Source organism: Megascapheus bottae, chromosome 29 (assembly GCF_031878675.1).
Source record: "Megascapheus bottae isolate mThoBot1 chromosome 29, mThoBot2.hap1, whole genome shotgun sequence".
Taxonomy (NCBI): domain Eukaryota; kingdom Metazoa; phylum Chordata; class Mammalia; order Rodentia; family Geomyidae; genus Megascapheus; species Megascapheus bottae.
The window spans coordinates 1,652,269-1,674,019 of NC_143537.1; the positions used below are offsets into that span (position 1 = coordinate 1,652,269).

Sequence of the window (21,751 nt, forward strand, 5' to 3'; positions counted from 1 at the left end):
TGAACAGTGGAGAATGAAGAGGAACAGGTTTGAGGGGCACAGCGCCGGGGTCCCGGTGGAGAAGGAGCAGGTGCCACCGTTGGCGTTCCTGTGCTCAATCAACTCTCCCCTCCCACCGCCGCCATCTCGGTGCTAAGATGCCAGGAAGGGCTGGGTTCTGTGATCAAGTTAATAACAGCTTTCAAAACCAGTCTGGTGCGTGAGCTACCTTAGCGACGCGCACACAAAAGCCACACACCGAGGGGGATGGGACATGAGGACAAAAACATCATAAAGTAATAGATCATTAAAAAAAAAGATCTCAGAAGTAGGGGAATCAACAGGCGTCTTCCACAGGTGCTGGCTGGAGGTGGCGGAACCCTGTGGAAGTCAGAACGTGGCTGTGGGCCCTGGGGCGGGCCCCCAGGCCGGGCGGGCGCACACCCACCTGCTGTGGAATGGGTTTTCCCCCGGAATCACGTGGGTGCTGTCCTTGCCTGCCAGGAGTTTGATGCGGTCGTAGAAGGACTTGACCCTGGGCCACTCAGCCTGGCCCTGCTGAATCACCTCCAGCGGGTCCCGGGAGCCGCGGCAGAGCAGGCTGCTCTGACAGGCCGACTGCAGGCAGCAGTCTGGGTCGAGGCAGTCCACTAGGCCATCTAGGACAGAAACAGAGCCAGGGTGAGCCAGGTTCATGGCGCCCAGGCACGTGGAGAGGCCAGTGGGTCTGTTCCCAAAGACCCAGTGGGCCCAGCTACACCCCGCTGCATGTGCAGTGAACAAAAGAAACAAAACACCCCTCCCCGTCAAAACCAGCAGCAGGGGTGGTGCCCAAGGGAGAGCTCGAGGCCCACGTCCAGTACCACGCTGGAAGTCCAGCCCAACCAAAGCATTTGCCTAGAAGGTTCAAAGACCGGGAGGGAAACGGCCGTGGACGCACAGTGGCTGCCAGCACACCGCTGCCAGGGTGCTTGGGAGGGTTTTCTGAAATGTCTTCTTTTTTCCTCCTAGAGCAAGTGTGATCGGAGCATTTGGGGATCAAAACACAAACACAAAAATCACCCTGAGACATTTCCTGTCCCCCCCCCCCCCACCTGGGTCCAGGCATTCAGGACACAGGGTCCCTTAGAGCTGGCCCACCAGGAGAAGCCTTGCGTTTCAGCTCCCTGGAAGGCAACCAGGAAAGAGCACACCAGGTAGACAGCCTGGTGTCTGGATCCCGCCCCACTCAGCTTCTTCCCCTTTCCTGTCTGCATCCCCCCCTCCCCCGTCACCCAGCCTCTTCCCCTTTCCATTTCCCAACTGGAAATGGAGGAATGTGTAGAGACTAGTGATGAGGGACTCAAGAGAGTACAGTGTGGGGACAGCAGGGCTGACTGAGGGCCAGCACAGCAGAGATGGTGTCTCTGTCCAGGAGCCCTTCCTGGTGATGGCCCCCGCAACGGCTTAGCATTATGGACTGCATGTGGTCCCTAATTCCCCACCCCAGCCCCCTCAAGGACACCCTAAATCCCATGCTGTGGTGTTAGCAGCCTTGGGGAGGGAGCTCAGAGCCTTGTGTGACTGTGTGAGGACACATGGAGCAGATGTCACCCGTGTACCGGAACCGAGGCTGTGACCCCACGAGTTCCCCCGGCCTGGCACTCGGATTTCCCACCTCCTCCAAACCACGAGAAATAGACGGGTGCCGTCTGCCCCACCCGAAGCCCGGGTTATGCTACGGCAGCGACTGCTCAGCAAGGTGTTCAGGGTCGTTGTCCTGAGCACCAAGATGGAGCTTCGGAGGCAGGTTCTGGAAAGAAAGTACATGTTAATCAGCGTTAGCAGACACTCCTGTGGCACTCCGTGAACTTCACAAAGGGTTAGCTGTTAACTCTCACCTCCTCCTCCCCGAATGCATTATCTCCTTAGTTTTGCCTCCCTGTCTGGAAAGCAAGTGGTGTGAAAAGAAGAACAGGGGGTTTAATTAATTTCTACATCCACGTCTCACCTACCACAGACGAGGGCACTCCACAAATGTTCGTTGAATGAATAAATGCTTGTATTCTGTTCCTCACGGGACAGAAACATCCAAGGCGGGGCTTGCCCCTTAGAGCTGCCTGTTAGATGTGATTCATGCGCCAACCCTCATTCATTTATCAGAGAATGGAGTGAGCTCCAGAATAAATGGCTCCCATCTCCTGGATTTGATAGATGCGTTCTGGCCGTCATTAGCATCACAGAGACATGGGTTCAAATCCTGGGGTCGTGCCATGACAAATGCTGGCCCTGGGAACGGAGTGGGAGGTTGCTCTGTGCCTTACATGTTATTGAGATGGGCAAGTGTTTTGGTATTACCCTTTGCATTTGGTTTGCCTAAGGACATTGAAGTATGTAATTTCTCCAAGTTCCACCGTCATTTAGCAATTAATGTACAATTATTTTAACACATGGCTTTCTTTTTCAGCAAACAAATCAGGTGGTTGCAGGTTTTGCTTGGCATCAAGTGGTATAAACTAGCCTCTCATTTCCTCACAGACAAATGTTGCGTGTGCATCTTGTAATACATTTAGAGTTACACATTTTCTGGAAAGAGCTCACTGGACTGGGTCCTTCCCAGGCGCTGGGAGGCTCAGAGCCCAGGAACAGGGCTAGAGAAGAGATTTCCTCTTAGCAGCCTGGTGACAGTAGCAGATCTAGGCGTTTGCTGTCTAACCTGGATTCAAGGGCCGTTGGCAGGATAAGAAAAAGAAAGAAAGAGAAAGAAGAAATGAAAGAATTGCAGCGAGGAGCATGGCCTAGTGGTAGAGTGCTTGTCTCCCATGGAAAAAGCCCTGGGTTTGATTCCTTGGTAACAGACACAGAAAAAGCCAGAAGTGGTGCTATGGCTCAAGTGGTAGAGTGCTAGCCTTGAGAAAGCTCAAGGTTAATGCCCGGGCCCTGAGTTCAAGTCCCGGCACTGTCCAGAAAAGAAAAAAAAGAATTGCAGTGAATTCCGCCTCGAATCTCCCACTGCAGACCACCTGGGATGGTGGAGAGGACTCTGCAGGAACGCCGGCTTCCGAGATTAAAAAGACCCTGCTGACTGGCGCCCACGCCTGCAGGCCCGGCTTCCCAGGAGTGCGAGACCTGAGGATCGCCACTGACACCAGCCCAGGGCAGCAGCGTCTGTGGGACTTTTTAAAAAAATCTCCAACTAATCCACAAAGAGCCAGAAGCAGAGCTGTGGCTCAACATGGTAGAGTGCTAGCCTTGAGTTTAAAAAACAAAAAGCTTAGGGACAGCGCCCAGGCCCAGGTTTAAGACCCAGGATGGTCATGTGCACATATGAGCACACACTGCATACGAACACACACTCAAGTCTCACACGCACGGAGAACCTGCTAGATGTTCCTCTAGACTCTTCCCATGAGAGGAAGCCACTGTGGCAGGAAGGGCTTCCACAGCCACGGGCCTCGTCCCTCCTGCCCATCTCTGGTGGCCTTGCTCTCTCTCCCTGTCTAGTCCGTTTACCACCCACCCCACAGCACCTGCCCCAGGACCACGGTGGGCTCCTGTAATACAGAGGTATTACCGGCCCGGGGGTATTACAGGAGTGCACTACTGAGTGGATTACCGGGTCTAGTTTTCTTATTGAGTACTGTGCACCGCCTTCCATCTGTCCGTCTGGGCTTGGGAATGCCTCCGGTTTCTCCCCTGATGTTGGTCTGGGCTTTTACATTCAGCACATTTCCAGCTGCCAGAGGGAGGGGAGGGAGGGAGGGAGTAGCCAGCTCCTCCTCCACAGTTCCCGTCCAGCTGCCGAGGCCTGCAAGGGGCACTGGGCGTGAGTGTGTGCTCTGCTCCACTGCCTCCTGAGGCCTGGTGACGATGGGGCCACCACTGCCCAGAGCTTTGGAGTGGGGATGCGGCCACCTTTCCAGTTGACACTCCAGTCTCCCCACGAGGCGGCCGTCAGTCATGAGGACGGCAGCTCCGCGCCTGCCGGCCGATGGAGTCTGGCATGGCAATCTTCACGCAATTACCCTGTCACCCACAATCTCTCAAACAATCAAGCAGGCAATCAGACCGGTGGAATTGCTGGTTCAGGACCTGAGAGGGCCCCTTCCTCCCCCAGGCTCTACCCCACAAGGGTGGGAAGCCCAGGACCGTAGGTCTGCACTGGCCCATGGCTTTTCTTGGCTTCCTTGCCTGCTTATTAGTTTGTCTGAGGGCTGGGAGGGGTGGGGGGAGGCAGGAGGGGGGTCTGCAGAGTCCAGTATCACTGCTTTCAAGAACTTGACCACTCGTTCCTCCCAGGGAACCCCCACCCCCCTCCCGCCGATGGTTCCTGTCTGCCTACTGCCAGCTTGCTGGATTCTGTCTGAGACACTTGGCCACAAGACCGATCTGGTGCTTTCTGGCACAATCCATGCCCTCTGATGGTGTTTCTGAGGAATGTGAACCTGGAACTGCGCAAAAATGTCAGAAAGCATGTTTTTTTTCCTTTTGGGATGAACATGGAGGTATTTGTTTGTTGACTGCTTTTGAGGAAGAAAATCAGAGTCATCAGGAAGCAGAAGTCGGGTTAAGGGTTGCTGAATTGAATCCTTTGGATACGTCCCCAGGTTAGAGAGCCAGAGACACTCCCCAGGATTGGAGGAAAGGACGTGGCTTCTGGGATTAGTGATGTGGGGTAGGAGTCTGATTCCTCTACTCCTGGTGGGGTGAGCTCCAGAGGAAAGACAGTGTCTCTGGGCTTCAGCTCCCTTACCTGGAAAACACAGGCATCCTAACGTTTACGCTGTGTGCCTAAGAAGAAGCAAATGGGGAGAGATTGATGCATACACACGTTCACACTAGGTCACATGCCTTCAGTGTATGGATGTCCTTAGCAGACGATTGGCGTTTAGTGTTTCTAGAAGTCTGGGCGCTGGGCAGATGGATGGCTGCTTGGCAGTTGTGCTGTTTCCAGATAGTCCTAGTTCTTTAGCAAGGACTGAATCTGTAGTCACAGTAGGTGCCGTGGCTACAGCAACATTTCCACACGCTCTTCACTCCACTTTGCAAAGCAGGACAACGCCGCCCTTTGACGTCAGAGTCTGGGTATCCTTCTAGCCAGCTTTGATGCCTGGTCAGCCTGGAAACCTGACTACCCACTGCCAGCGCAGCTCCCGCTTGGAGTGCCAGGGGCCCTGTACAGGTCGGGAGAGAGCCAGCTGCATCCCAGCCTTGGCCGTAGAGTGGCCGGCTATCTTGCTCCCAGAGGCAGCCGCCTGGGTCTTGAGAGCCAAGCACCCCTAGGAATGCGCTTTCTTCATTTTGTCCCTTTCCTTCCATGGTCCTTAGACCTGGGCAGCTGGTGGACCTCTGGCTGGGGAACCTTCTGTTCCCCTCATTCAGGCCAGGACTAGATCAAGCTGTGGCTTACGTGTGGATTAAAGCTTTGGGGAAACGCCCGTGGTCCTTTCTCACTCCTCCTTTGTGGCAAGGTACAGGCTCTGTGAGTGTCCGTGGCTGGCTGGAAGCTGACATTAAACATGAGCCCATGGTTTGAAGGGGAGCACAGGTCCGGGAGGCCATGAGAAAACTGGTCAAAACACAGGGGCCCAAGACCCCACCTCGCTCCTCACAGAGCGAGCCCACAGAGGAAAGCAGTCTCGATCGGAAGTCAGAGGGGGACATTGGTTGACAAAAGTCACAGGTCATGGGGGCCTCTCTGGGTACCGGGCACCTCTTCATGCCTCATCTTGATCATGGGGTACACAGGTGAAACCTACGCTGGTAGTCTGTAAAAAAGAGTATGTGTGAATTTTGTGAGCACTCTGTGAGGCTCTGAGCACCTGGGTTCTTGCCGAGCCTTCTCTCTGTCTCCTCCTCCTCCTCCTCTTCCTCCTCCTCCTCTTCCTCCTTCTCCTCCTCCTCGTCCTTCTCCTCCTCTTCCTCCTCCTCCATCTTCTCTTCTTTCTCCTCTTTCTCTTCCTTCTACTCTTCCTTCTCTTCTGCCTTTTCTTTCTCTTCTTCTTTCTCTTCCTTCTACTCTTCTTCCTCCTCCCCCCCTCTTCCTTCTCCTTTACTTCTCTTCTCCCTATTTCTCTGCTTCCTCCTCCTCTTCTTCCTGTGTTCTCTTCCTACCTCTCCTTTCCTTCTTCTCTTCTCCTTCCTCTGTCTCCTCTTCCTCTTGTTTGGTTTTCTTTTTGGGTCTTCGTGGCAGCATACAGGCTGTTTACCTATGGAGCCCCCCCCTCCCCTAATGGCTGAGGGCTGTGGTTCTGAGATTGGCTGATGATAGGGAAGGAATGAGGTGGTTGCTTAGGTCAAGTGGGAAGGAATTTGGTGTCCTTTGCTGTCTGGATGGAATGGAGGAACAAGTTAGGGACTTGGAGGTTCTTGGCTGCCAAGGAGACTGATTCTGTAGTCTAAAGTAAGATGCTGCCGCAGGCCCAGTTTGGCCTTGGGAGTGCTGTGTCTCTGGGAAGGCTGCAGTGGGGCCAGCCCACATTGGGCCCTCAGAAAATTATATATTTGCTTGTTTCTGGTCTAAACAGTCACCCCAAATCAGAAGTCTGCACTGTTCTGGCAACCTAATCTTGTTATAATGGAAAAGAAATCACTGCTGTCCAGCTTGTAGGAGGGCCTCCATCTGCCAGCCAGGCAGTCCTTAGAGCTGGGGGTTGGTTCCCAAGAAAGACTATATATATGTAGATAGATAGATAGATAGATAGATATAGATAGATAGATAGATAGATAGATAGATAGATAGATAGATGACTCCGGCCATCTGGTCGACCCCACATGTATGGAGTGAGATACTTTTCTCAGCTAGCATTGCTCACCCTGGCCAATGGAAGAATCAGAAAGCATCCCTGGAAGTTTTCAAATAGCTGCAAAGCTCAGTGCCCACTAAAAACCCATGTGTGGCCATGTTTGTTCTGGTTTTCCAAGCTGATCTCTGGCCCACTAGCTACATAATGCCAGCCAGGCAAATGAGTGAAGTCCTGAGGCTCAGCGTTCTGATCTGCAGCGTGGACTTCACAGTGCTTGCTCCCTGCAAGGGTGTAGGGCTGCTGCCGGAGGGTGTGTGGCACGAGGTAGACAGTGCCCTGTGCAGAAGACGGATGCCATCTCCTGCTTTCCACTGGAGCAGGGCACCATTCCATTTGCATTTTGCCCTCAGCCTGCTGACAAGTTGGAAGTGAGGGATAATTGAAAGTATTGGGGCTTGATGTAACTAAGAAGTGAAAGGCGCGGGCAGGGCTGACTTGATTTAACCTGGCAATATGAGATTAGTCCTTCATTGCCTGTTTGAGGTCTCCCGCGTTGCCAGCCTTTGAGAGCCGTAGATTGGCTGACAGGGGGCTTATTTGGAAGGTATCACCTGCCATTAATACCCTGGCTGCCTGATGGGTTCTTGTTCCGCAGGCATCCTGCTTTTCCCTCCACGGAGCATGGCCAATCTGAAATATGGCAAGGAGGAGACCGAGGGTTCATTCCTGGAAGCCGGCTGGAACTTTTCCTTTCCCCTCTTGCCAAATTCTTTCAGTCAGTCTCCAAGTTCCAAGGCCAGGGAACCTTGTCCCAAAGCACCTGGGGCTTTTCTTGCAACTCAGCGACGGAAGATCAGTCATGTTTGACCAGAGATCTGGCAGAGCTTGCATTGCTGGCTTCCCTGTGCACCAGGAAGGATGCCGAGAGAAGAAGAACAAGGCTGTGGTGTCGGAGGCAGGGGTGCAATTTGTGTGGGACTTCTCTTTCAGGTGATGGCTGCTGCTCCTTGAAGCTGAGGGGGAGTTTGATGTTGTTTGGGATGAGTAAAAATGAAACAGCGGCATCCACCACTCTAGATGCCTCGGGCTTGGCCTGGGGTCTTCTTAAAAAGGTCATCTAAGCCAGGTGACGGGTGGCTATGCCTGTCATCCTAGCTACTCGAGAGGTAGAGACTGAAGGGATGACATTTGAAGCCAACCCAAGGAGCGGTGGCTTAAGGGGCTAGAGCACTAGCCTTGATCTACAGAGAGCACAGCACCTAGGCCCCAAATTCAAGCCCCACAATCGAAACAACAACAATACCACCACCACATCACCCAACCCAGTGGTTCTGGTCTAGAGTGTCTCCCATAAGCCCCTGCTGTGCTGCACATGGAATTTCCTGGCGACTCTGTTCCGGCCTCCCTCAAACCTGGGTGCCCTGCCCTGGAGAGACAGAGCCGACTCACAGATCCCGGCCCTGACCAGACCTGAGTTCATCCACAGGACTCCAGAACCTGCATTTTAAACACAATTTCCAGGGGCCCCTTTTGTAATATTCACGGTGCTACAGGTGGTGTCCGAGGGACACTAAGACACTTCCCACACTGGGTCTCCTGGGGCAGGGAAGTAGAGCCCCCCTCCCCCAGGTCCACAGCAATGGAGGGGGGAGCTGAGGAAGGCCACTCAGGGCCATGCAGTGCACCTCCTGTACATAGCACCTCCTCCACCCGCTGCCTCGAGGCTCCCGTGGGCTCTGGGAGCGAGTGCTTTCATCCCCATGCTGTAGCTGGAGAAACAGGCTCACGTTGGGGAAGGGCCTTCGCGGAGGCCCAGAACTGGTGACCACCACCATCTCCTCGTCTGTCCTGCAGACTTCATAGGAGGCTGTGTGAGGCTCTGGCCAAGCACCGTGGGTGCTACAAGGCGTGGCTGTATGTGGGCTATTACTGAGGATCTGGAAATCATTGTTCAGTTTCTAGTTGTTTCTCTCTCTTTCCTTCCCATCTTCTGTCCCTCCCTCCCCACTGCCCTCCCTCAGCTCCACTGTCCCTGTTAGCTCAGCTAGTTGTCTACTCCTGGTGGATCTCTGTCCTGGCTGCCTTCACCTCCCTTACCATTACCAAAGCCGGTGGCGACAGAGAGCAGGGGCTCTGATCCCAGATCCCCGGACTCCCAAAGCCTGGCCTCTCTGCCTGCCTCATCACCCTCTGTGTCAGAGAACCCGCTGGCAGGTCAGACAGAACAAGCTGATGGGCAGCCAGCCCTGCCCAGCAGGGGCTGGCAACCCGGTGGGGAGCCAGGCAGTGACCCGCTGGGTCCGGCAGGAGAGACCAGCCATCACTGTCAGTGCCCAGAGGAGCAACAAGCCTGAATGCCCTCTCTCCGCCCAAGGGGTGACCTTGTCTGGAGGGGGCTGGGGTCAGGATGGATCCCCCGAGATGAAGAAATAGGACAGACATGGACGCCTCTCCTTTTGACATAAATATCCCAGACGGCCAGGTCGGCACTCATGCACACTTGTGACTTAGTCGAGAGCAGACAGCACTAATTCCAAAACGTGTCCCTCTCAACCAGAGCGCTGCTGGGCTCCAGAAGCAGGGTCTAGGATCCCTGCCCGCCGAGACTCTCTCATCTAATCTCTAATCCCCACTGTCCTCTGGCTACTGGCTTGGTAGGGCTCTGCCGAGGAGGGGGCTGAGCTGTACCTGGAAGAATGCAGTGTGGGGAACGCTGGTTGGTTTTTCTCCTCAGTTCTAGGGAGGTGGAGACAGGGCCATGTGTCCACGGGCCACGCTGGACTCACCCCTTCTCACGACCCCAGCTGTACAGGATCAGGCCAGTGGCTCTCCTCAGTAGCCACTGCCTTCCTTCTGGCTTTCAACGCGTCATTTAGGGCTGCCATGCAGGGGAACACAGAACCAGGGAGGGCGTATCTGCCTTTGAATCCAGCTGTGGGGGCCACGTCGGTTTTCAGGCCACTGATGTCACACGCATCATGAAATCATAGTGCTGGAAATGCCGATTCAATAAAGAGGCACACAGGGCCTTTCTAGATGGACTCTAATACAGCTCACAGGGGCCCAACAGAGCGACTGTCATCACTCTGTGTGTCAGACGCCGGAACCGAGACAGGAGAGGAGCCTTGCTGCAGATCACACAGCTTATCAAACACACAGTCAGGTCCACCTGGACCTGGTGAGGTCATTCCGTCCCCCAGAAGTGCGTGTGTGTGTGTGCACAGAAGCAGGATGGCACGAGTGCCAGGGCCAGCTCCCTTCCAGCCTCCTCTGTGCATACTTGCCTCCTCTTCCATGGGGTTGGAGCTCTGAGCTGCCCTCTAGCACGCTGCCTCGGGGACAGGACGTCCGGGAGCCAGGATGCAGAACCCTATCTCTGTCCACGGGTGGCCTGGGCTCTGCTGGCCCTCCAGCTCCTTTCAGAATGAGCCGGGAGGGCCGCTTGTTAAAGATGCACCCCTTTGGCCTCCACACAGACCTGCTCTCTTTGGTAGAGCTGCCGAGACAACCTTCTGGGAGCCGGGAAGTTCTGCACTGTTTGTGTGCATTCACGCCTCACCGCTGGCCTCAGCCCCACGTTACAGAGAAGAAAACAGACCCAGAGCGATGGAGCCACCTGCTTATGCTCATGATGTGAGCCGAGAGGCTGGGGGAGGATGGGGTCAGAGGGCTCGTCCTTCCTGCCTGGCTTCCTTCCCCTACTAAGACCTTCCAACATTCCAGGCTCACCTCCTCGGCCTCTGATGCCCACTCCTGGGAGCCCACAGCTCTCTGGCTTTACGGCCAGGCCTAGCTACGCAAGTACAGCAGGGTACCAGCTCCATGTCTGCCCTGCTTGCTATGAGCCTGGCAGAACTGGCTTCACATCAGTGAGTTAGTGTTGGGTGGTATCTTGCTGTGCTATCAGCCAGTGTCTCAGTCTCTCCAGTGCTGGGATTACAGGCAGGCACTATCACGTTTGACATTGGCCATCTCCGGATGCACATAAAGGAAGCCATCCCAGATTCCCAGGAACAGAAGTGGGTGTGGCCCCAGCATCCAGGGAACACGGTGAGGGGGGGAGGCAGGGGAAGCGGGGGGGAGCCGATTAACAATGTCATGGTGGATGAGGGGTAAGGGCAGGCAGAGAGAGAGCATGTGCCCTGCAAGGCTGTGGGTGCTGCAGTCGGTGGGGGGTGGGGAGGAGAGGAGAACCTTGCTGGTTCTGTTTGCATTCACATTTGGTCACACAGCTCTGGCCTCTCTCCAGAACCCCAGAGCTCTTGGCTGAGAAGATGAAAAACCCAAGAAAAGTGCACAGGCCTTGGGCAGTGGCCCCTGCTGGGGCTGCAGAGTGAGTCTTGCTATTTAAAGTCCAACTGCTCTACTTTTTCCTGCCTGCCCCTGGCCTGCCTGCATGCAAACACACCGCAGCAACAAAGTCCATTCTGAAGCAGGTGCTAGGGGACAGCTGTGTCCATGGTGTGTGTATATATATATGTATATATGTTTAGCATGTTGCAAAATTGGGTTCTTTCCTGATCTGTGCTGCCCTCTTCCTGGCACAACGCTCAGGTACCAGAGGGTCTCAGTGGAGGGTTCCTGATTTGGGCTCTGGATCCTGGCTGGTATGGGAATTTGGGGTTGCCACACTATTTCTCCAGCTTTAAGTCTGTTTATACATCAAGGAAAAGGCCGGGGTCTTAGAGCTCTGTGAGTATTGCTATGGCTCCTGGGTTTGAGGCAGGGGATAAGGCAGCCCATGCCTATTTCCCAGAGAGTGCTGAGCTCTTGGATGGCTTGTGCTTTGTTAGCAGAGGGAGAGACCTGTGCGGGATTCCTTGTCCTTAGCCATGCTATCGGGCCTGACCATCCTCCATCCATCACAGACTTCTCTCTGTAGGTATGCCACCTGTCCAGAAGCAGCTCTGGCCGGTACCCACAAGATACCAGTAGCCTTTCCTTTCTGGAGTGACTTATGGAATGCTTCTAGAGGCTTCCAGAAGTGTCTGGGGGAACAAAATTGTCTCTAGTTAGAGAAGCACTGTTTGGGACCTGGATCTTGAACAAATAAATACTAATGGTGGTGGGGCCTCGGGCCTGTGTTCAAAAAGCAGAGGAGACTTGCTTCCATCGAGGCAAAGAGTCTGTCCAAGGTACAGACACGAGAAGCCAACCCAATAATAGACATGCTCTCTCCCGGCCACCACCAAAATCTGTGTTTTAAATCCTCCAGTTCCCTAAAATAAATCTGTAGTGAGTTAAATGGTTATTATTTATTTTTTTTTCTATCACAATTTTGTGATCAAGGGCTAGGAGTGTGGCCTAGTGGTAGAGTGCTTGCCTAGCACGCACAGAGCCCTGGGGTGGATTCCTTGGTACCACATATGGAGAAAAATTCGGAAATGGTGCTATGTGGCACAAGGAGTAGAGCACGAGCCTTGACAAAGCCCAAGGACAGTGCCCAGGCCCTGAGTTCAAGCCCAGCAACAAAACAAACAAACAAGCAACCAATTTTGTGACCAATATTGGACTTGTCATGTAATCAGGGAAAATAGAATCCCTGAAGAGATACTTAATAATCTCTTTAAGTACTAAAGATTTGATTAGAGAAGACTGAAGGTAAGTTGTTGAATAACCTTAGGAACTTCAAATACTTATTAAAGAAAAAACCTACCAAAACCCCAAACGAAACCAAAGCCCCGAACCCCCCAAATTCTTGGTAGAAGACACTTCTAGGAAAAGACTTCTGGTGGGAAGGTTCCATCTTATCTTGGAAAGGATTTCTTCCCCCACCTTCAGATCTGCCTGCAGGCATATAAATTCTGTACCATGTCAAACGACTTCAGATATACTAGCTACTTCTAAGTGGAACCTTAGGAGCGATAAGACAACACTGACAGGAGAAAGGCTCTGGAGGCACACGAAGAATCAGGGTTGGCCTTACAGTTTAGAACAGTTTAGAACTCTCCTTCAGACTGCCTGCCGCACACAGACCAAGGACCACACAGCAAGAAGAGCCACCGATAAGGCCACGGAGATGCTGCCTGGAAAGTTCAGCACAGCGGAAACCTGGCCACTGGTAGAGCTTGAAACTCCTTCTACTTAGCATTTTTACAACCCACAGAAAACAGGCTCTATCTTTAAGGAAACCATGGTGTCAGCAGAGTCAAGGGAAACAGAACCCAACTTTCAGATGTCTTGCAGTCCACTCTACCCATCGTTTCAGTCCAAGTAAGACGGAATGTTTTAATGGAAAGATTCAGAATAACCTGACTCCCTGTGTCCAAGTACCACAGGGCCACAACCTCCCCAGGAGAGGGGACATGGCGGGGCAGCATGGTGGGGTTGGGGTGGGGGGGGGCCAAGGCCCGGGCCAAGTTCTCTTCCTAAGCATTACGCATGGCTTTTCTCTGGGGTTGATTCAGTGGTGTGAGAGGCCAGTGTCTCATTCCCCAAGGACACAATTAAAGGATTGCTGGTTTTTAAACCTGAAGCAAGCATTTGCCTTTCTAAGTAGTGATAGAGATCAGGTTGACATAGGGTTGAAACCAGACTGAAGTCGTCCACTCAGGAGATAAATGGGAAACCAGGCTGGTGTTTCTTTCGGTGATTAGGTTTTCCTTGATGTGAGGTTTCCATCTCCTCACCTCACTCCTCGTGTCCTGGGAGCTCTAGGGGAAAGCTTTGGGGCGCAGGTATTTCCTGGGGAGACCATTGGTTAGACAAAGTGAAGCCTCCTCCGGGGTGCGGGATAGAAACGCAGACGCCTGAATGCCGCATCTGGCTTCACAAGACTCTCCATGGTGGGCCAAGAGATCTGACCTACACCCTCTCCCAAGGTCTGAAGTTTGATACGCCCAAGGTCAGAATCTCTGTGGTTATGCACTCTGGAAAGGTTACTGGGCTGGGCTTCCCCTGGCACTGCAGCAGAACAGAGGAAGTGGGATATGTCCCAGAGGGTGGCTGTTTCTTGGGGTACATGGATTCTGCGGCCCCTCCTGGCCAGGACAGCCTCATTGTACCTCCTCGCCTTGCAGCCCTGGCCTGCAGAGGAGACCAGAACCCTGTCCCCACGCCCCTCCGCCGTGGTGGCGCTAATGGCCAGTTGCATGCCCACGCATTGGCACACGTGCCCAGTGTCTTCTCAGATGGGAACAAAGCTGGTATTTGTCTTCTGTAAGCAGAAAGATGTCTTCTGAGTCTGTCAAATGGAGGCAAGAGGTTCAAGTAAAGCTCCCTCACTGGTGAAAAGGCCTCCCATGGCTGGCTTGTCATGAACCCACGCTCCTGTGGGACTGTGACAGTCAACACTCTGCTCTTCTCACCTGTGCACTGCTCTCCCAGGTTGCCTGGGTGGTCGGGAGGCTGTGAAAGCCGCTGGGAGAAAGGCGGTAGCCGGTGGATGCAGGCTGTTTGTGCGGGGAGGCGAAGGCAGCTCTCTCAGACAGCGTTGCCCACTGGACCCTCGCAGGACACAGAAAAGCTGAGTGAACCATGATCGACATTCTTCCAAAGGAAGTACTTTTACCTGGTGCCGTCGCCAGGCTTCCTAATGGATGTCTTAGGACCAGGACTCTTCTCTGAGTTCATGTTACCTGGACGCACCTCATTCCTGCACGCCAGTGGCTGCTGAGCTCAGAGCCAGAAACCCCGGCCTGTGCTAAATCCAGTCCTCGGGGTGATCGGGCTATGAGCTAAGGGCCTGGCCTTCGATTCAAGACCCTCGAAGGCTGTTCAGGGCTTCACAGGTCCCCGCTTGCGTCTGCACTCGTCTCGGGGCGGGGTTGGGGACGAGCCCACCGCAGCTCATGGGTAGAGCACTGGCACACACGCGCGCCAACAATCTGCAAGTGTGTGCACATGCACGCACGGTCACACGGGAGATTCCTCACGCTGGACTGCTCCCGGAGGGAAGGGTCCTGAGGGTAGCATGCGTGTATGTCACTGCCGTCCCTGCGCCACCGTCACGGTTTTGGGCCTGGATGCTTTTCTGAAGTCGTGTCACCTTTCAAATCACCAGGTTTTGAAGGTCCCTCTTGGAAGACTCCCAGGCAGGCGGGAGCTGGGTGTGGGCCGCCCCACCACCCAATCCACAGTCTCCCCTGGATGGAGGACTGGGGACGGCAACTTTACCATTTACCAGCCAACGGCAGCCAGGTGTTTATTAGCACAGCTCCCGGGGAGGTAATTAGCCGGAGAAAGGACGCCCCTTCCACACAAAGGGACTGTGGAGTTGTGAACTGCTTACAGCAGGTGAGCGGCCGGAGTGCTGCGTCTACCCCCTGACTCCAGCGACTCCGAGTACACGGGAGTTTCTTTTGATGGACACCACACCTTGCCCAGTCTTTGATTTTTTTCTCTGTGGTTGATGATGTCCTTGGAGGCCACTTTAATAGTACCACGACAAGGCCTGATGGCTCTGCTTTCTTTTGCACCCTGCCTTCTGAGCTAGGCTGTGCCCGCCCGTGGCCTTTCAGGCTCTCACAGAACAGGGGGTTCCATTTTACCTGGAAGGCACAGTGGGGGTAGGGTGGGGAGAGGGAGGAGGGTAGCCAGGAGATGTCCTGAGCCCTGGAAAGAGCTCTGGCCACACAGCAGGAGCTCCCTGTCCGGTCTGCTGCTGGTGCCAGGAGAGGGGTGGGGTTCGGGGAACAGCTCAGCCTTGGGAACAGAAAGAAGCGTCCATCACGGATCTTTTGGGAAGAGGAATGCATGAGTGAGAGCTCAGCATGGGGTCTAGAAACTGCTTGGGTGGCATAGGTGTGTCTGCATGTGCACGCATTCTGTCAGTGTACAAAGAAGATGCTAGATTATGGAGATGGCACAACCCTCACCCTTCACCGAGAGCCCCAGTAGCCCCAGAACTCCAAGGCTCCCTATGAGAACTCAGTTCTGGGGTGAGAGCAGGGGTGGTGGAGCGAGGGCTGCAGGAGTTGCGGGGGGGGTGGTCTCTGTAACTGAGGGAGACACCAACAGTTCACAGACCAACCAGCACAGCCATATTCCAGCAACAGGAGGACAGGTCAAAGGCCTCCACCACACAGAAAAGGTGTATCTGTGCTCTTCACCATAGCGTGTCTATAACTAGCCACCCTCTCCTGCAGGCTAAAAGACTGCACCCCAACTCACCCCAAAACAGAAATTTCCAAACTCGTCAGGTACCTACATCAGACATACACAGTTTACAAATCATTCCTATAAAAGAAAAAAAAAAGATAAACTTCCATGAAAAACCCCAGCGCTGCACAGGTTCCCTGTTCAGGAAATCTTGTGACATCATTTTACTTTCCAACCACTAAAAAACAAACAAAGTAACAACACAAAAGTAGCCGAAGTTGGCCGGTGAGCGGCCGATTCCCCATCTGGGTCCCTCGCTGGAGTCAGGGCCTGACTGAGAATGGTTTGGAAGAACTTGAGAAGGTTAGGGACTCTTCTCCAGACCTCGGTCCGCCCCCCTGCGAAGGGCTGTGAGGACGAAGGACGTGAGGTGCTCAGCATCTCAACACGCAGAGGTATCCCCCGCCCATCGCCACGACCACCAGGCCGGCCCACCCTGCAAGTCCTGGCGGAAGCCGACCCCACTGCAAAGGCCACCGTGACGCAGAGACTCCACATTAGCACCCAGGCCCAGTGTTTGCCCACCGCATGGGCTCCCGTCCGCTGCAGTAGCTGGAAGGAAACGTTATGGCATTTGACGGGCGTGCAGGGAGGTCTTTCAGGAGGAAAGCGACTGGTGACGAAAGCATCACATACACCACTCCTCTCTCAGCTCACCTCCCTCATTATCCTTGTTATCCGCACAGGCTGTCTCCATGGCAACGTTGCATCCGGGCCCTCTCCAGCCGGTCTGGCAGACACACTGCCAGCTGTTTTGACCCAGTGTGCATCTCCCGTTACCGTTGCACAAATCGGGGCAGCCATCTGGTTGGAGAAATGGAGAGAATGAGAAGGAGGGACGTGAGGCCCGCGCCGAGGAAGGAGGGGAGCCATGCAATGGGGAGAAAGGCCTGGGGCAGCCACTGGGCCAGCCTCACAGTGGACCCCGTGCCTGCCCTCCAGAAAGTTGGGGTGGGGGCAGAGCAGGCCAGCTCGGGCCAGCTTCCCAGAGGGGCTCGTACCTGCCCTCCAGAAAGTCAGGGGCTGGGGGAGCAGGCCACACATGCAAGTGCAAGACGGAAGGGGTGCGGATGCAGGGGGCTCCCCACGAGAACTGACCTGGGTGCAGGGTCAGAGCAATCTTGCCAAAGTGGGGAGTTCAATGCCTATCCCAGACAACTGTACCAGTGCTGAGCTGAAAAGCGGACTAGCTAGCCTGAGACTTCCAGACAGTAGCTCAAGAAGAATGCTCTCTCAGTCATCTTTCATTTCCTCCCTTCCTCCCTTCTTCCTCCCCCTTCCTCTCCCTTCCCTCCCGCCCTTCCTTCCTTCCTTCCTTCCTTCCTTCCTTCCTTCCTTCCCTCCCTCTTCTCTAGTTTCTTCTGCAGAAGAGAGAAAATTCCCTGCCTACCAGGACAGAGGCAAAAGGCCTCAGGTACAATCACCATGGGTTTCTTAGGACTGAGGACTGGATGTCTCTCCTGGGCTAGTTCCATGTTCTTGTAATTTTCAGTCTTAAGGGCACTAATAAAAGTTGGTTGCGTTCTCACTCACCCTAGTTGTGGCAGACTTAAGCCTAGCGCAGAATTTGAAAGAGTGGGAGCTGTGTGCCATAAACTAGAAAAAGATGGGAGGTGGGGGTGGGGAAACAACCATATGTGGTCAGGCAATTCTTCTTTTGCGGCTTTCTTTCGTTTTACTTCATCCCTCCCTGCTTGTATGTGAAGCCTGCAGTCTCTCTCATTCCCTAGTTGCAATCCCTCCCCTCCTTGGCCTGCACGTGGCCCTTCAGAGTCTGAGTGAGGAGATGAGAGGAGAGGAGAGAGAGAGAGAGTCTCGCTAGCCGGGTCTCTGTTGCTCCTTCTATGATGGAGAGGGAAGGTAAGATCACAGAGGTGCAGCCACACTTGCTCTACAACACACTTGCTGGCAAGAAGAATTCCTAGAGGCGTGGCCATTTTTCTTTTCAGCTAGCAGCTTTACCGAGCCAGCATCTAGCCATGATCTATGAGCCATAAAATTCACCTGCTTTAAACGTACGAGGCAATGACTTCTGGTAAAGTAGAAGAGTTATGTGAATATGTTTCCTTTCTGTTTTTCAATACACTCCACCACGTTGTCCCCAGGAAGCGAGTTGCTCCTGTGAATCTCCCAAATCCTGTCTCTCCCTGCACCACCAGCTTCCGTATCTAGAACTCCTCTAAACCGCGCCTAAGGCAAGGCTGTGATGGTGCAAGGAGAGCGTGCTGCCACCACCCAGGGAATGGTTTGAACCCTCTGTGAACCCAGGCAGCTCCCAGAGAGGCCTCACCAGGAGCGGCCTTCGCCAGGAGCGGCCTCCCATCCTCCAGCTGGAGGAAGGTGTGAGGGTGAGAGGCTGGCTTTTACCCCTTTAAGACTCTTGGTGTGCGTGCGTGCGTGTGTGCGTGCGTGTGTGTGTGTGTGTGTGTCTCTGTGTGTCTGTGTGTCTGTGTGGTCTGGAAGGCAGAATGAGGAGCAGATGATAGGAATCTGCTCTCTTTTGCAGCCCAGGCCTGTGTTCTGCCCAGCGCAAAGCTCTCGTGTGGACACACACCCCTCTGGCCTCCACAGCCACCCAGATTCCCGGATCCAGAGAGGAGGAGGTGAGGTGCTGCCTGGTGAGCCTTGACGGCTTTTGGAAACAGACCCCTTTCCCCACTGCAGAGACCGGTCACGGGTGAACATGGAAGGAAAAGCCCAAGGTTCGTTTGACAAGTTCTCAAGAAAAAGAGCCGGCGTCCGGGCTGGGGCCACCCCGCTCCTTCACCACGCCCATCAGTAGAATTTGGGAGATGGGGTGACAGATGGCGCGTTCGATGACAGGGCCCCTGGAGTCTGGCTCAGTGTGGTTTCTGCTCTGTGTGCCTTGTTCAGGTCCCACATCTGGCTAAACTCCCACTGGGGCCTCTCTAGATTCTCCATCGTATAGGAGACCCATGTCCACCGCACAAAACTCAAATTTGCATAGAGCACGGGCATGTCAGCGCGAGATACACACCCGGAATATGCATCTTCCTAGACTCAAGCCAGCCTTGATCTCCCCCCATTTCTTCTTCCTTTCTCCCTTGTCCACCTCCCCACCGCCCCCACGTTCCCAGCCAGCCGTAGGGAGATAAACAGACCTCGGTAGCGAGTCTTCTCCACATCACACAAGGATGAAAACAGAACAGTGGGAAGCTAGCGCATCTCAGAGAAGTTTCAGGGCAGCTGGGAATTAATGGACAGGACTTTGCTTTCAGCTTGAAGAGGAAGAAAGCTGCCCGGGTGGGTGCGTGGTGTTGCTAGGCAACCCCACGCCAGCCCTGGCACAAGTTCATTCTGCCGGGCGGCCTTTGGAGAAGGTGATTCTTTGTGTTTGTAAAGCGCAAAGCCAGCGTCTGCTTCAGGAAAAACAAAACGTGGGAAGTAATTAGTCTAGAGAGCAAAATGAGTATCAGGTGGTGGCTTTCTCCAGGGAAGATGCCGAAACCTGGGTGGCCAGGACTTACGGGGTCCCCGAGTCATTCAGCCACCAAATCTGCTGCAGGCGTTTTCTGAATTTCAGGCCCCCCTTCTGACTGAGGATGGATGGATGGACGGCACAGTGCTGTGGTTTCTTGTGTGGGCATGCAGAACGAGCCGGCCGCTTGGGGACACTTTGGATTTGATGGCATCTCAATTGTCATTTTTTTTCTTTTGGGGCTCTGCCCCTCTCACCCAGGCTTATGAGGCACTGTCTGTTGAGATGCCTGGATAGCATTTGCCGGGGGGGGGGGTGAGGCCAGGGGTGAGGAGGATAAGGCTGGACTGCACAGGCTCGGGGGTGATGGATGGGATGGGGCTGAGAAGCCCTGCCGTGGGCACAGGACTCGGTGAGAAGCAGCAGCTAGGCTCTGGCTGGTCTTGGGCGCCCAGAAGGTGTCTGGCTGAATGGGAAAGCCCCAGGAGGCCCTCCAGGTCCAGGCCCTGCCCCGACCTCCTTCTTCCCACGGCCTCCGCAGATGGCTAGCCTCCCTCCACCGGGCCACAAGCCTGCCTCTCACCGAGCAAGTCTAAGGGTGCCAGGGGCACAAATGGCTGGCTTTGTCACCTGCCATCTCGCACCCAGCGGATGCCAAAGTACACGTCCACACCCCATCCAAGCGAAACACACCTCCTGCCGTCTATGACACCCGAATCTTGGGCAAGTCCCCCGAGCTCCGGGCTGGGCTCGGCTGCCTGCACTCCACCGCTCACGGTTGCGTTCCCAGAATGTCGGCAGGATGCTTGGTCTCCTTGCCTTTCCTCCCCCCGAATCTCGATTCCTTGTCACGAGTGGCACCCCCAGGCTCGGCGCCTGAGAGGGAAGCCTGGCCACCCTTTTGATGACGCTTCCCCTCCCAGCCCCTCCTGAGGAGTCAGCCACAGTAGGGGTACAACTTGGGTGTACCCACAGATTCACTGTTGGAGCTGGGGCCTTGGTGTGGGGCAGGGGAGTGTGGCTTGGGCCTATAAGAGGTGGGTGTTCGTGGAGGAGCTGTGGGGATCCCCCCACCTGTCTCTTCCTTGGAGAGACCACTGGGAAACTCATGGCATCCCATGAGAAACCCTGATGGAAAGCCCTCCCCGGCCCCAATCAGGGTGAAAACAACCCATCTTGGAGGCAGAGAATATTCTGGAATGGGAGCATGTTGCTTGTCTCTGTGCCTCTCTGAGCCTCAGCCTGCCTGTACCCCTGTACAGTTCACTCTCCGTGACTCTTAGGCACTGTGTCTGCCCATGGAACACCCATTTCAAGGTGGGTCAAGACTTCCGTCTCTTCTGTTATTCTCAACGTCTGCAAAGATGGCAGGCGCGGGGCAGACATGCCGTGGCGCGAGGCTCCCTCTTACTGGAGAGGGGAGGGGTTGCCCACAGTGTTGGTGTACGTTTGCCAATTCTCATTGGTGGGCAGCTCATGTCTCTTTGCTTCGCTCCCAGACCGGGAATGCTTAGAAAGTGGAGTTCTCAGAGCACGTTTTCTCTCCTATGCAGAAGCTAGATCTAAACGACGCCAGGACATGATAAATTAGGCAGGACTCCAGGCATTCCCACGCAGCAAGACAAAGGAGGAGACTCTTAGGGGAGGAACACAAAGACAAGGCACCCCAAGTGCCCGTGATCATACAAGTTCATCCAAACAAACTCCAGGGAATGGAGTTTCCAACCCCCCTTTGCCATGGTTGTTTTCTTTTTGTCTTGTGAGTTCATTTGTCTGTCTTGGGGCGGGGGTTAAGGGATAGGGTGAGGACACAGAAAATGGCGGGACAAAGAGGAAACATATGCAGCAGCAGTCCTCATGGGACACGAGGTGGAAAATGAACTCTACAACTTGTCCGGGGGTGGGGGGAGGGTGGTGGCGGGGGGTGGGGGGAGGGAGAGCGAGCGAAGGGGTGACATTGTCCAGAAAGAAATGCACTCTTTACCTGACTTAGGTAACTGTAACCCCTCTGTACATCATCTTTCTAATAAAAAAATAATTGTAAGAAAGTGGTTATTGTTCACAGGCGTTACTCTTGCATTTTAGCACCCCCCTCACTCCCCCTAAGAGCTGCCAGCTTAAAAAACAAAACAAAACAAGCAAAACACCCAAACCCAGCCATGCCGCAGGTCTGTCTGGGTGTGAAGGACAAGCCCGCAGAGGCCATGGGTCCCACAGGGTGGGGGACGTGAAGGTCTGTGGGCTGACCCCCCGCGGTGGGGAGAGTTGCACCCACTTGTGTCTGTTTCCTTTTCCTGAGTCACCTAACCTGGCCTCTGACTCTCCATCGTCCTCCCCCAGCTTCCAGAGTGCTCAGGCTCAGAGCCGCCAGGCCTCACTCCCTCCCCTCCCCACATCGTGGTGGGACCGCATGGCTCTCCTGAGGCTGTATGCCCGACTTACAGGTAGGTGCACCGAGGAAAGGCTTAGGAACGGTCCGTTCTCTAAGGAAACAGCAGTGTGGATGCTT

General features: G+C 54.4%; 1 protein-coding gene across 1 annotated transcript in view; it reads right to left on the minus strand.

The window, feature by feature from the left end:
* Window positions 1-21,751, minus strand: part of Tenm2 (teneurin transmembrane protein 2) — a 705,632-nt gene that overhangs the window by 31,209 nt on the left and 652,672 nt on the right. The window contains 2 exon segments of the mRNA XM_090321035.1: window positions 428-638; window positions 16,461-16,607. Of these exon segments, the coding sequence (XP_090177161.1) occupies window positions 428-638; window positions 16,461-16,607 (358 nt within the window).